General features: G+C 42.6%; 1 protein-coding gene across 1 annotated transcript in view; it reads right to left on the reverse strand.

The window, feature by feature from the left end:
* Positions 1-16243, reverse strand: part of LOC140128409 (disks large homolog 4-like) — a 30166-nt gene extending 13923 nt beyond the window's left edge. Inside the window, exons 1-5 of the mRNA XM_072150111.1 lie at positions 16147-16243; positions 15946-16066; positions 15698-15868; positions 15352-15382; positions 10827-10854 (exon numbers count right to left, since the gene is read on the reverse strand). Of these exons, the coding sequence (XP_072006212.1) occupies positions 10827-10854; positions 15352-15382; positions 15698-15868; positions 15946-16019 (304 nt within the window). The 5' untranslated portion in view covers positions 16020-16066; positions 16147-16243. The remainder of the gene's footprint in view (positions 1-10826; positions 10855-15351; positions 15383-15697; positions 15869-15945; positions 16067-16146) is intronic.
* Between the last annotated feature and the right edge of the window lie 953 nt (positions 16244-17196).

A 17196-nucleotide genomic window follows, 5' to 3' on the forward strand; every position in this document is an offset into this window, starting at 1 on the left:
GTGTATATATAATGTACAGGAATAGTATATACAGGACGGGGTGTAGTGTATATATAATGTACAGGAATAGTATATACAGGACGGGGTGTAGTATATATAATGTACAGGAATAGTATATACAGGACGGGGTGTAGTGTATATATAATGTACAGGAATAGTATATACAGGACGGGGTGTAGTGTATATATAATGTACAGGAATAGTATATACAGGACGGGGTGTAGTGTATATATAATGTACAGGAATAGTATATACAGGACGGGGTGTAGTGTATATATAATGTACAGGAATAGTATATACAGGACGGGGTGTAGTGTATATATAATGTACAGGAATAGTATATACAGGACGGGGTGTAGCGTATATATAATGTACAGGAATAGTATATACAGGACGGGGTGTAGTGTATATATAATGTACAGGAATAGTATATACAGGACGGGGTGTAGTGTATATATAATGTACAGGAATAGTATATACAGGACGGGGTGTAGCGTATATATAATGTACAGGAATAGTATATACAGGACGGGGTGTAGCGTATATATAATGTACAGGGATAGTATATACAGGATGGGGTGTAGCGTATATATAATGTACAGGGATAGTATATACAGGATGGGGTGTAGCGTATATATAATGTACAGGGATAGTATATACAGGACGGGGTGTAGTGTATATATAATATACAGGAATGGTATATACAGGACGGGGTGTAGTGTATATATAATGTACAGGAATAGTATATACAGGACGGGGTGTAGTGTATATATAATGTACAGGATTGGTATATACAGGACGGGGTGTAGTGTATATATAATGTACAGGAATAGTATATACAGGACGGGGTGTAGTATATATATAATGTACAGGAATAGTATATACAGGATGGGGTGTAGCGTATATATAATGTACAGGGATAGTATATACAGGATGGGGTGTAGCGTATATATAATGTACAGGGATAGTATATACAGGACGGGGTGTAGTGTATATATAATATACAGGAATGGTATATACAGGACGGGGTGTAGTGTATATATAATGTACAGGAATAGTATATACAGGACGGGGTGTAGTGTATATATAATATACAGGAATGGTATATACAGGACGGGGTGTAGTGTATATATAATGTACAGGAATAGTATATACAGGACGGGGTGTAGTATATATATAATGTACAGGAATAGTATATACAGGACGGGGTGTAGCGTATATATAATGTACAGGAATAGTATATACAGGACGGGGTGTAGTGTATATATAATGTACAGGGATAGTATATACAGGACGGGGTGTAGCGTATATATAATGTACAGGAATAGTATATACAGGACGGGGTGTAGTGTATATATAATGTACAGGAATAGTGTATACAGGACGGGGTGTAGCGTATATATAATGTACAGGAATAGTATATACAGGACGGGGGTGTAGTGTATATATAATGTACAGGAATAGTATATACAGGACGGGGTGTAGTGTATATATAATGTACAGGGATAGTATATACAGGACGGGGTGTAGCGTATATATAATGTACAGGAATAGTATATACAGGACGGGGTGTAGCGTATATATAATGTACAGGAATAGTATATACAGGACGGGGTGTAGTATATATAATGTACAGGAATAGTATATACAGGACGGGGTGTAGTGTATATATAATGTACAGGAATAGTATATACAGGACGGGGTGTAGTGTATATATAATGTACAGGAATAGTATATACAGGACGGGGTGTAGTGTATATATAATGTACAGGAATAGTATATACAGGACGGGGTGTAGTGTATATATAATGTACAGGAATAGTATATACAGGACGGGGTGTAGGGTATATATAATGTACAGGAATAGTATATACAGGACGGGGTGTAGTGTATATATAATGTACAGGAATAGTATATACAGGACGGGGTGTAGCGTATATATAATGTACAGGAATAGTATATACAGGACGGGGTGTAGGGTATATATAATGTACAGGAATAGTATATACAGGACGGGGTGTAGCGTATATATAATGTACAGGAATAGTATATACAGGACGGGGTGTAGGGTATATATAATGTACAGGAATAGTATATACAGGACGGGGGTGTAGTGTATATATAATGTACAGGAATAGTATATACAGGACGGGGTGTAGTGTATATATAATGTACAGGGATAGTATATACAGGACGGGGTGTAGCGTATATATAATGTACAGGAATAGTATATACAGGACGGGGTGTAGCGTATATATAATGTACAGGAATAGTATATACAGGACGGGGTGTAGCGTATATATAATGTACAGGAATAGTATATACAGGACGGGGTGTAGTGTATATATAATGTACAGGAATAGTATATACAGGACGGGGTGTAGTATATATATAATGTACAGGAATAGTATATACAGGACGGGGTGTAGCGTATATATAATGTACAGGAATAGTATATACAGGACGGGGGGTGTAGTGTATATATAATGTACAGGAATAGTATATACAGGACGGGGTGTAGTGTATATATAATGTACAGGAATAGTATATACAGGACGGGGTGTAGTATATATAATGTACAGGAATAGTATATACAGGACGGGGTGTAGTGTATATATAATGTACAGGAATAGTATATACAGGACGGGGTGTAGTGTATATATAATGTACAGGTATAGTATATACAGGACGGGGTGTAGTGTATATATAATGTACAGGAATAGTATATACAGGACGGGGTGTAGTGTATATATAATGTACAGGAATAGTATATACCGGACGGGGTGTAGTGTATATAATGTACAGGGATAGTATATACAGGACGGGGTGTAGTGTATATATAATGTACAGGGATAGTATATACAGGACGGGGTGTAGTGTATATATAATGTACAGGAATAGTATATACAGGACGGGGTGTAGTGTATATATAATGTACAGGAATAGTATATACAGGACGGGGTGTAGTATATATATAATGTACAGGAATAGTATATACAGGACGGGGTGTAGTGTGTATATATAATGTACAGGAATAGTGTATACAGGACGGGGTGTAGTGTATATATAGTGTACAGGAATAGTATATACAGGACGGGGTGTAGCGTATATATAATGTACAGGAATAGTATATACAGGACGGGGTGTAGTGTATATATAGTGTACAGGAATAGTATATACAGGACGGGGTGTAGTGTATATATAATGTACAGGAATAGTATATACAGGACGGGGTGTAGTGTATATATAATGTACAGGAATAGTATATACAGGACGGGGTGTAGTATATATATAATGTACAGGAATAGTATATACAGGACGGGGTGTAGTGTATATATAATGTACAGGAATAGTATATACAGGACGGGGTGTAGCGTATATATAATGTACAGGAATAGTATATACAGGACGGGGTGTAGCGTATATATAATGTACAGGAATAGTATATACAGGACGGGGTGTAGTGTATATATAATGTACAGGAATAGTATATACAGGAGGGGGTGTAGTGTATATATAATGTACAGGAATAGTATATACAGGACGGGGTGTAGTGTATATATAATGTACAGGAATAGTATATACAGGACGGGGTGTAGTGTATATATAATGTACAGGAATAGTATATACAGAACGGGGTGTAGTATATATAATGTACAGGAATAGTATATACAGGACTGGGTGTAGTGTATATACAATGTACAGGAATAGTATATACAGGACGGGGTGTAGTGTATATATAATGTACAGGAATAGTATATACAGGACGGGGTGTAGCGTATATATAATGTACAGGAATAGTATATACAGGACGGGGTGTAGTGTATATATAATGTACAGGAATAGTATATACAGGACGGGGTGTAGCGTATATATAATGTACAGGAATAGTATATACAGGACGGGGTGTAGTGTATATATAATGTACAGGAATAGTATATACAGGACGGGGTGTAGCGTATATATAATGTACAGGAATAGTATATACAGGACGGGGTGTAGTGTATATATAATGTACAGGAATAGTATATACAGGACGGGGTGTAGTGTATATATAATGTACAGGAATAGTATATACAGGACGGGGTGTAGCGTATATATAATGTACAGGAATAGTATATACAGGACGGGGTGTAGCGTATATATAATGTACAGGAATAGTATATACAGGAGGGGGTGTAGGGTATATATAATGTACAGGAATAGTATATACAGGACGGGGTGTAGTGTATATATAATGTACAGGAATAGTATATACAGGACGGGGTGTAGCATATATATAATGTACAGGAATAGTATATACAGGACGGGGTGTAGCGTATATATAATGTACAGGAATAGTATATACAGGACGGGGTGTAGTGTATATATAATGTACAGGAATAGTATATACAGGACGGGGTGTAGCGTATATATAATGTACAGGAATAGTATATACAGGACGGGGTGTAGCGTATATATAATGTACAGGAATAGTATATACAGGACGGGGTGTAGTATATATAGTGTACAGGAATAGTATATACAGGACGGGGTGTAGCGTATATATAATGTACAGGAATAGTATATACAGGACGGGGTGTAGTGTATATATAATGTACAGGAATAGTATATACAGGACGGGGTGTAGCGTATATATAATGTACAGGAATAGTATATACAGGAGGGGGTGTAGCGTATATATAATGTACAGGAATAGTATATACAGGGCGGGGTGTAGCGTATATATAATGTACAGGAATAGTATATACAGGACGGGGTGTAGCGTATATATAATGTACAGGAATAGTATATACAGGACGGGGTGTAGCGTATATATAATGTACAGGAATAGTATATACAGGACGGGGTGTAGTGTGTATATATAATGTACAGGAATAGTATATACAGGACGGGGTGTAGTGTATATATAATGTACAGGAATAGTATATACAGAACGGGGTGTAGTATATATAATGTACAGGAATAGTATATACAGGACTGGGTGTAGTGTATATACAATGTACAGGAATAGTATATACAGGACGGGGTGTAGTGTATATATAATGTACAGGAATAGTATATACAGGACGGGGTGTAGCGTATATATAATGTACAGGAATAGTATATACAGGACGGGGGTGTAGCGTATATATAATGTACAGGAATAGTATATACAGGACGGGGTGTAGTGTATATATAATGTACAGGAATAGTATATACAGGACGGGGTGTAGCGTATATATAATGTACAGGAATAGTATATACAGGACGGGGTGTAGTGTATATATAATGTACAGGAATAGTATATACAGGACGGGGTGTAGCGTATATATAATGTACAGGAATAGTATATACAGGACGGGGTGTAGTGTATATATAATGTACAGGAATAGTATATACAGGACGGGGTGTAGCGTATATATAATGTACAGGAATAGTATATACAGGACGGGGTGTAGTGTATATATAATGTACAGGAATAGTATATACAGGACGGGGTGTAGTGTATATATAATGTACAGGAATAGTATATACAGGACGGGGTGTAGCGTATATATAATGTACAGGAATAGTATATACAGGACGGGGTGTAGCGTATATATAATGTACAGGAATAGTATATACAGGAGGGGGTGTAGCGTATATATAATGTACAGGAATAGTATATACAGGGCGGGGTGTAGCGTATATATAATGTACAGGAATAGTATATACAGGACGGGGTGTAGCGTATATATAATGTACAGGAATAGTATATACAGGACGGGGTGTAGCGTATATATAATGTACAGGAATAGTATATACAGGACGGGGTGTAGTGTGTATATATAATGTACAGGAATAGTATATACAGGACGGGGTGTAGTGTATATATAATGTACAGGAATAGTATATACAGGACGGGGTGTAGCGTATATATAATGTACAGGAATAGTATATACAGGACGGGGTGTAGCGTATATATAATGTACAGGAATAGTATATACAGGACGGGGTGTAGCGTATATATAATGTACAGGGATAGTATATACAGGACGGGGGGTAGCGTATATATAATGTACAGGAATAGTATATACAGGACGGGGTGTAGCGTATATATAATGTACAGGAATAGTATATACAGGACGGGGTGTAGTGTATATATAATGTACAGGAATAGTATATACAGGACGGGGTGTAGCGTATATATAATGTACAGGGATGGTATATACAGGACGGGGTGTAGCGTATATATAATGTACAGGAATGGTATATACAGGACGGGGTGTAGCGTATATATAATGTACAGGAATAGTATATACAGGGCGGGGTGTAGCGTATATATAATGTACAGGAATAGTATATACAGGACGGGGTGTAGCGTATATATAATGTACAGGAATAGTATATACAGGACGGGGGGTAGCGTATATATAATGTACAGGAATAGTATATACAGGACGGGGTGTAGCGTATATATAATGTACAGGGATAGTATATACAGGACGGGGTGTAGCGTATATATAATGTACAGGAATAGTATATACAGGACGGGGTGTAGTGTATATATAATGTACAGGAATAGTATATACAGGACGGGGTGTAGCGTATATATAATGTACAGGAATAGTATATACAGGACGGGGTGTAGGGTATATATAATGTACAGGAATAGTATATACAGGACGGGGTGTAGTGTATATATAATATACAGGAATGGTATATACAGGACGGGGTGTAGCGTATATATAATGTACAGGAATAGTATATACAGGACGGGGTGTAGTGTATATATAATGTACAGGAATAGTATATACAGGACGGGGTGTAGCGTATATATAGTGTACAGGAATAGTATATACAGGACGGGGTGTAGCGTATATATAATGTACAGGAATAGTATATACAGGACGGGGTGTAGCGTATATATAATGTACAGGAATAGTATATACAGGACGGGGTGTAGTATATATATAATGTACAGGAATAGTATATACAGGACGGGGTGTAGCATATATATAATGTACAGGAATAGTATATACAGGACGGGGTGTAGCGTATATATAATGTACAGGAATAGTATATACAGGACGGGGTGTAGCGTATATATAATGTACAGGAATAGTATATACAGGACGGGGTGTAGCGTATATATAATGTACAGGAATAGTATATACAGGACGGGGTGTAGCGTATATATAATGTACAGGAATAGTATATACAGGACGGGGTGTAGCGTATATATAGTGTACAGGGATAGTATATACAGGACGGGGTGTAGCGTATATATAATGTACAGGAATAGTATATACAGGACGGGGTGTAGCGTATATATAATGTACAGGAATAGTATATACAGGACGGGGTGTAGCGTATATATAATGTACAGGAATAGTATATACAGGACGGGGTGTAGCATATATATAATGTACAGGAATAGTATATACAGGACGGGGTGTAGTGTATATAATGTACAGGGATAGTATATACAGGACGGGGTGTAGCGTATATATAATGTACAGGAATAGTATATACAGGACGGGGTGTAGCGTATATATAATGTACAGGAATAGTATATACAGGACGGGGTGTAGCGTATATATAATGTACAGGAATAGTATATACAGGACGGGGTGTAGCGTATATATAATGTACAGGAATAGTATATACAGGAGGGGGTGTAGCGTATATATAATGTACAGGAATAGTATATACAGGACGGGGTGTAGTATATATATAATGTACAGGAATAGTATATACAGGACGGGGTGTAGCGTATATATAATGTACAGGGATAGTATATACAGGACGGGGTGTAGCGTGTATATAATGTACAGGAATAGTATATACAGGACGGGGTGTAGTGTATATATAATGTACAGGAATAGTATATACAGGACGGGGTGTAGCGTATATATAATGTACAGGGATAGTATATACAGGACGGGGTGTAGCGTGTATATAATGTACAGGAATAGTATATACAGGACGGGGTGTAGTATATATATAATGTACAGGAATAGTATATACAGGACGGGGTGTAGCGTATATATAATGTACAGGGATAGTATATACAGGACGGGGTGTAGCGTGTATATAATGTACAGGAATAGTATATACAGGACGGGGTGTAGTGTATATACAATGTACAGGAATAGTATATACAGGACGGGGTGTAGTGTATATATAATGTACAGGAATAGTATATACAGGACGGGGTGTAGCGTATATATAATGTACAGGAATAGTATATACAGGACGGGGTGTAGCGTATATATAATGTACAGGAATAGTATATACAGGACGGGGTGTAGCGTATATATAATGTACAGGAATAGTATATACAGGACGGGGTGTAGTGTATATATAATGTACAGGAATAGTATATACAGGACGGGGTGTAGTGTATATATAATGTACAGGAATAGTATATACAGGACGGGGTGTAGTGTATATATAATGTACAGGAATAGTATATACAGGACGGGGTGTAGCGTATATATAATGTACAGGAATAGTATATACAGGAGGGGGTGTATTGTATATATAATGTACAGGAATAGTATATACAGGACGGGGTGTAGTGTATATATAATGTACAGGAATAGTATATACAGGACAGGGTGTAGTGTATATATAATGTACAGGAATAGTATATACAGGACGGGGTGTAGTGTATATATAATGTACAGGAATAGTATATACAGGACGGGGTGTAGTGTATATATAATGTACAGGAATAGTATATACAGGACGGGGTGTAGTGTATATATAATGTACAGGAATAGTATATACAGGACGGGGTGTAGCGTATATATAATGTACAGGAATAGTATATACAGGACGGGGTGTAGCGTATATATAATGTACAGGAATAGTATATACAGGACGGGGTGTAGCGTATATATAATGTACAGGAATAGTATATACAGGACGGGGTGTAGCGTATATATAGTGTACAGGAATAGTATATACAGGACGGGGTGTAGTATATATAATGTACAGGAATAGTATATACAGGACGGGGTGTAGTATATATAATGTACAGGAATAGTATATACAGGACGGGGTGTAGCGTATATATAATGTACAGGAATAGTATATACAGGACGGGGTGTAGTGTATATATAATGTACAGGAATAGTATATACAGGACGGGGTGTAGTGTATATATAATGTACAGGAATAGTATATACAGGACGGGGTGTAGTGTATATAATGTACAGGAATAGTATATACAGGACGGGGTGTAGTATATATAATGTACAGGAATAGTATATACAGGACGGGGTGTAGCGTATATATAATGTACAGGAATAGTATATACAGGACGGGGTGTAGTGTATATATAATGTACAGGAATAGTATATACAGGACGGGGTGTAGTGTATATATAATGTACAGGAATAGTATATACAGGACGGGGTGTAGTGTATATATAATGTACAGGAATAGTATATACAGGACGGGGTGTAGCGTATATATAATGTACAGGAATAGTATATACAGGACGGGGTGTAGTGTATATATAATGTACAGGAATAGTATATACAGGACGGGGTGTAGTGTATATATAATGTACAGGAATAGTATATACAGGACGGGGTGTAGTGTATATATAATGTACAGGAATAGTATATACAGGACGGGGTGTAGTGTATATATAATGTACAGGAATAGTATATACAGGACGGGGTGTAGTGTATATATAATGTACAGGAATAGTATATACAGGACGGGGTGTAGTGTATATATAATGTACAGGAATAGTATATACAGGACGGGGTGTAGTGTATATATAATGTACAGGGATAGTATATACAGGACGGGGTGTAGTGTATATATAATGTACAGGAATAGTATATACAGGACGAGGTGTAGTGTATATATAATGTACAGGAATAGTATATACAGGACGGGGTGTAGTGTATATATAATGTACAGGAATAGTATATACAGGACGGGGTGTAGCGTATATATAATGTACAGGAATAGTATATACAGGACGGGGTGTAGCGTATATATAATGTACAGGAATAGTATATACAGGACGGGGTGTAGCGTATATATAATGTACAGGAATAGTATATACAGGACGGGGTGTAGCGTATATATAATGTACAGGAATAGTATATACAGGACGGGGTGTAGTATATATAATGTACAGGAATAGTATATACAGGACGGGGTGTAGTGTATATATAATGTACAGGAATAGTATATACAGGACGGGGTGTAGTGTATATATAATGTACAGGAATAGTATATACAGGACGGGGTGTAGTGTATATATAATGTACAGGAATAGTATATACAGGACGGGGTGTAGCGTATATATAATGTACAGGAATAGTATATACAGGACGGGGTGTAGTATATATAATGTACAGGAATAGTATATACAGGACGGGGTGTAGCGTATATATAATGTACAGGAATAGTATATACAGGACGGGTGTAGTATATATAATGTACAGGAATAGTATATACAGGACGGGGTGTAGCGTATATATAATGTACAGGAATAGTATATACAGGACGGGGTGTAGTGTATATATAATGTACAGGAATAGTATATACAGGACGGGGTGTAGTGTATATATAATGTACAGGAATAGTATATACAGGACGGGGTGTAGGGTATATATAATGTACAGGAATAGTATATACAGGACGGGGTGCAGCGTATATATAATGTACAGGAATAGTATATACAGGACGGGGTGTAGTATATATAATGTACAGGAATAGTATATACAGGACGGGGTGTAGCGTATATATAATGTACAGGAATAGTATATACAGGACAGAACGGAGGTGTAGTGAATGTTGGTGGTTGTAGTACATGGGAGGAGGATACATACTCTGAGAACCTGTAGTGCTGCTTCGGTCCTGCGCAGCAGAGGAGAGAAGTGAAAAGATAGACAGATACTGTAGTGAGAAGGCTCCTGCAGACATGACAGCTACATGCTACACAGCGATGGCGCGGACATGCTATAGGTGGTCACTGTACAGTTACATATGGACAGCTTGTGCCAGGTGATCATGATGGAGAGTTGGTGTGGTAGTCTGGACTGGAGCAGTGCCCACAGAGATGATGTAGTCAATGTAACACAAGGCAGGGTCCCGGGGAAGCACAGAACATCAACACAAACATGCAACCCAGGCAGAACACTACAGGTATGAATAAGACTACAGAACCACAGAACAACAGAACCTGCCATCTCCACACCAACCCGAGACTGCAGAACCTGCTATCCCCACACCACCCCGAGACTACAGAACCTGCCATCTCCACACCATCCCGAGACTACAGAACCTGCCATCTCCACACCAACCCGAGACTGCAGAGTCTGCCATCTCCACACCATCCCGAGACTGCAGAACCTGCCATCTCCACACCATTCCGAGACTGCAGAACCTGCCATCTCCACACCATTCCGAGACTGCAGAACCTGCCATCTCCACAGCAACCCGAGACTACAGAACCTGCCATCTCCACAGCAACCCGAGACTACAGAACCTGCCATCTCCACACCATCCCAAGACTACAGAACCTGCCATCTCCACACCATCCCAAGACTACAGAACCTGCCATCTCCACACCATCCCGAGACTGCAGAACCTGCCATCTCCACATCATCCCGAGACTGCAGAACCTGCCATCTCCACACCATCCCGAGACTGCAGAACCTGCCATCTCCACACCAACCCGAGACTACAGAGTCTGCCATCTCCACACCATCCCGAGACTACAGAACCTGCCATCTCCACACCATCCCGAGACTACAGAACCTGCCATCTCCACACCATCCCGAGACTACAGAACCTGCCATCTCCACACCAACCCGAGACTACAGAACCTGCCATCTCCACACCATTCCGAGACTGCAGAACCTGCCATCTCCACACCATTCCGAGACTGCAGAACCTGTCATCCCCACACCATCCCGAGACTACAGAACCTGCCATCTCCACACCATCCCGAGACTACAGAACCTGCCATCTCCAAGCCATCCCGAGACTACACAACCTGCCATCTCCACACCGCCCCGAGACTACAGAACCTGTCATCTGTACACTGCCCCGAGACTACAGAGTCTGCCATCTCCACATTGCCCCGAGACTACAGAGCCTGCCATCTCCACACCATCCCGAGACTACAGAGCCTGCCATCTCCACACCATCCCGAGACTACAGAACCTGCCATCTCCACACCGCCCCGAGACTACAGAACCTGCCATCTCCACACCATCCCGAGACAACAAAGCCTGCCATCTCCACACCATCCCGAGACTACACAGCCTGCCATCTCCACACCATCCCGAGACTACAGAGCCTGCCATCTCCACACCATCCCGAGACTACAGAACCTGCCATCTCCACACCAACCCGAGACTATAGAACCTGCCATCTCCACACCAACCCGAGACTACAGAGCCTGCCATCTCCACACCGCCCCCCGAGACTACAGAGCCTGCCATCTTCACAACGTTCCGAGACTACAGAGCCTGCCATCTCCACACCATCCCAAGACTACAGAGCCTGCCATCTCCACACCATCCCGAGACTACAGAGCCTGCCATCTCCGCACCATCCCGAGACTACAGAGCCTGCCATCTCCACACCATCCCGAGACTACAGAGCCTGCCATCTCCACACCATCCCGAGACTACAAAGCCTGCTATCTCCACACCATCCCGAGACTACGGAGCCTGCCATCTCCACACCATCCCGAGACTACAGAGCCTGCCATCTCCACACCATCCCGAGACTACAGAACCTGCCATCTCCACACCATCCCGAGACTACGGAGCCTGCCATCTCCACACCATCCCGAGACTACAGAACCTGCCATCTCCACTCCGCCCCAAGACTACAGAGGCTACATTCTCCACACCATCCCGAGACTACAGAACCTGCCATCTCCACAATGTCCCGAGACTACAGAACTTGCCATCTCCACACCGTCCCGAGACTACAGAACCTGCCATCTCCACACTGCCCATGGTTACAGAACCTGCCATCTCCACAGTGTCCGAGACTAAAGAACCTGCCATCTCCACACCGTCCCGAGGCTACAGAACCTGCCATCTCCACACCACCCCGAGACTACAGAGCCTGCCATCTCCCCAACATCCCGAGGCTACAGTGTCTGCCATCTACACACCACCCCTATACTACAGAACCTTCCATCTCTACAACGTCCTAAGACTACTGAGCCTGCCATCTCCACACCATCCTGAGACTACAAAGCCTACTTCTCCACGACGCCCGAGACTACAGAACCTGAAATCTCCACAACTTCCCGAGACTACTGAGCCTGCCATCTCCACACCGCCCCAAGACTACAGAACCTGTCATCTCCACACCGCCCCGAGAATACAGAGTCTGCCATCTCCATACCGCCCTAAGGCTACAGAACCTGTCATCACCACAACGTCCCGAGACTAGAAAACCTGCCATCTCCACAACGTCCCGAGGCTACACACCGTTCGAGACTACAGAACCTGCCATCTCCACAACATCCTGAGACTACTGAGCCTGCCATGTCCACACCATTCGGAGACTACAGAGACTGCCATCTCCACACCATCCCGAGACTACAGAGTCTGCCATCTCCACATTGTCCCGAAACTACAGAACCTGTCATCTCCACAATGTCCCGAGACTACAGAGCCTGCCATCTCCACATTGTCCCGAAACTACAGAACCTGCCATCTCCACAATTTCCCGAGACTACAGAAGCTGCATTCTCCACAACGCCCGAGACTACAGAAAGTGCCATCTCCACAGAGTCCCAAGACTACAGAACCTGCCATCTCCACACTGTCCCAAGACTACAGAACCTGCCATCTGCACACTGACCCGAGGACACAGAACCTGCCATCTCCACACCATCCCGAGACTACAGAGCCTGCTATCTCCACACCATCCCGAGACTACAGAACCTGCCATCTCCACATCATCCCGAGACTACAGAGCCTGCTATCTCCACACCATCCCGAGACTACAGAACCTGCAATTGCCACACCGCCACCAGAGACTACAGAACCTGCCATCTCCACATCATCCCGAGACTACAGAGCCTGCCATCTCCGCACCATCCCGAGACTACAGAACCTGCAATTTCCACACCGCCCCCCGAGACTACAGAGCCTGCCATCTTCACAACGTTCCGAGACTACAGAGCCTGCCATCTCCACACCATCCCGAGACTACAAAACCTGCCATCTCCACACCATCCCGAGACTACAGAGCCTGCCATCTCCGCACCATCCCGAGACTACAGAGCCTGCCATCTCCACACCATCCCGAGACTACAGAGCCTGCCATCTCCACACCATCCCGAGACTACAGAGCCTGCCATCTCCACACCATCCCGAGACTACAGAACCTGCCATCTCCACAATATCCTGAGACTACAGAACTTGCCATCTCTACACCGTCCCGAGACTACAGAACCTGCAATCTCCACACTGCCCGTGGTTACAGAACCTGCCATCTCCACAGTGTCCGAGACTAAAGAACCTGCCATCTCCACACCGTCCCGAGGCTACAGAACCTGCCATCTCCACTCCGCCCCAAGACTACAGAGCCTGCCATCTCCACACCACCCCGAGACTACAGAACCTGCCATCTCCCCAACGTCCCGAGGCTAGTGTCTGCCATCTACACACCGCCCCTATACTACAGAACCTTCCATCTCTACAACGTCCTAAGACTACTGAGCCTGCCATCTCCACACCATCCTGAGACTACAGAGCCTACGTTCTCCACGACGCCCGAGACTACAGAACCTGAAATCTCCACAACGCCCGAGACTACAGAACCTGAAATCTCCACACCGCCCGAAGACTACAGAACCTGTCATCTCCACACCGCCCCGAGAATACAGAGTCTGCCATCTCCATACCGCCCTAAGGCTACAGAACCTGTAATCTCCACAACGTCCCGAGACTAGAAAACCTGCCATCTCCACAACGTCCCGAGGCTACAGAAGCTGCAATCTCCACACCACCCCGAGGCTACACACCGCTCGAGACTACAGAACCTGCCATCTCCACACTCCCCTGAGACTACAGAACCTGCCATCTCCACAACATCCTGAGACTACTGAGCCTGCTATGTCCACACCATCCGGAGACTACAGGGCCTGCCATCTCCACACCCTCCCGAGACTACAGAGCCTGCCATCTCCACACCATCCCGAGACTACAGAACCTGCCATCTCCACACCATCCCGAGACTACAGAGCCTGCCATCTCCACACCATCCCGAGACTACAGAGCCTGCCGTCTCCACACTGCCCCGAGACTACACAACCTGTCATCTACACATCTTCCCCAAAGTACTTTCAGCTAAGGCACAACACAATCTCACCGTTACCTTTAACCGAGACCACTCCCGTCTTTCAACCCTACGAGGGGGATAAAAAAATATATATCATACATTTATATGTATTACATAAGGTAATAATCAAGTGTATATAATAGATTGTATGTGCTATACTACTGTCTATATACCGTGTAATACGGTGTATATACGGCTGTTGTGTCTATATACTGTGTAATACGGTGTGTATATACGGCTGTTGTGTCTATATACTGTGTAATACGGTGTATATACGGCTGTTGTGTCTATATACTGTGTAATACGGTGTATATACGGCTGTTGTGTCTATATACTGTGTAATACATTGGGTGGTGATATCTTATCATCTTCTGCCTCTCACCTTCTCTTACTAGGGATGAAGCCGACCTCTTCTCCCTCGGGTAGGACGCGCCTCGCCTGCCACCACTCCTCATCAGTGGCATCTATAACATGGAGGACATCCCCAAACTTGAAGCTGAGGGCTTGGCTGAGGAAGCCACAGTCTCGTGTCTTGTCATAGTCAAAAAGAGCCCTGAAAAGGGAAACAAGGAGAGCGTCCTGATGAATGTCCTGTGATCTGCTGGTCTGTGTCCCACCCGGACCACCTACCTGATGTAGAATCCTCTCTTGCCACCATTGGTGTTGTGCAGGGAGGCACTTCCCGAGCCCAGGCTGCTATTCATCAGCTGCTCCCTCAGGTCATGGATCTTGGCTTCGAACCTACTGTACTCTATGAGGTCAAGGACACATCATCAGAAGGGCGATCTCATACACGTTATATAGAGGTCTATGTGTCATGCGTGTCCTCACCCTCAGGCTTGTACTGGGCTATGATGGTGACCGTCTGACCCGCATTCTTAAGAGCAAGAGCCGCTTGTTCATGAGTAGCGTTCCTCAAATCCACCCCATTCACCTGAAAATCATGAAGAGACAGCAGAAATGAGGCAGCCCCAACACTCTGAAAACCAAAGCCACATTGTTCCCCAGCAGATGTACGAATATAGGAGGACCTGACAATGTTCTCCAGCAGAAGTACGAATATAGGAGGAGCTGACAATGTTCTCCAGCAGATGTACGAATATAGGAGGAGCTGACAATGTTCTCCAGCAATTGTACAAATATAGGAGGAGCTGACAATGTTCTCCAGCAAATGTACAAATATAGGAGGAGCTGACAATGTTCCCCAGCAGATGTACGGATATAGGAGGAGCTGACAATGTTCCCCAGCAGATGTACGGATATAGGAGGACCTGACAATGTTCTCCAGCAGATGTACACTGGATTATTGTATCATGTATGTAGAAGGACCTGACAATGTTCTCCAGCAGATGTACGAATATAGGAGGAGCTGACAATGTTCTCCAGCAGATGTACGAATATAGGAGGAGCTGACAATGTTCTCCAGCAGATGTACGAATATAGGAGGAGCTGACAATGTTCTCCAGCAGATGTACGAATATAGGAGGAGCTGACAATGTTCTCCAGCAGATGTACGAATATAGGAGGAGCTGACAATGTTCTCCAGCAGATGTACGAATATAGGAGGAGCTGACAATGTTCTCCAGCAGATGTACGAATATAGGAGGAGCTGACAATGTTCTCCAGCAGATGTACGAATATAGGAGGAGCTGACAATGTTCTCCAGCAGATGTACAAATATAGGAGGAGCTGACAATGTTCTCCAGCAGATGTACAAATATAGGAGGAGCTGACAATGTTCTCCAGCAGATGTACAAATATAGGAGGAGCTGACAATGTTCTCCAGCAGATGTACACTGGTATATGGTATCATGTATGTAGGAGGAGCTGACAATGTTCTCCAGCAGATGTACACTGGTATATGGTATCATGTATGTAGGA

This window comes from Engystomops pustulosus, chromosome 4 (assembly GCF_040894005.1).
Source record: "Engystomops pustulosus chromosome 4, aEngPut4.maternal, whole genome shotgun sequence".
In the NCBI taxonomy this organism is placed as follows: Eukaryota; Metazoa; Chordata; class Amphibia; order Anura; family Leptodactylidae; genus Engystomops; species Engystomops pustulosus.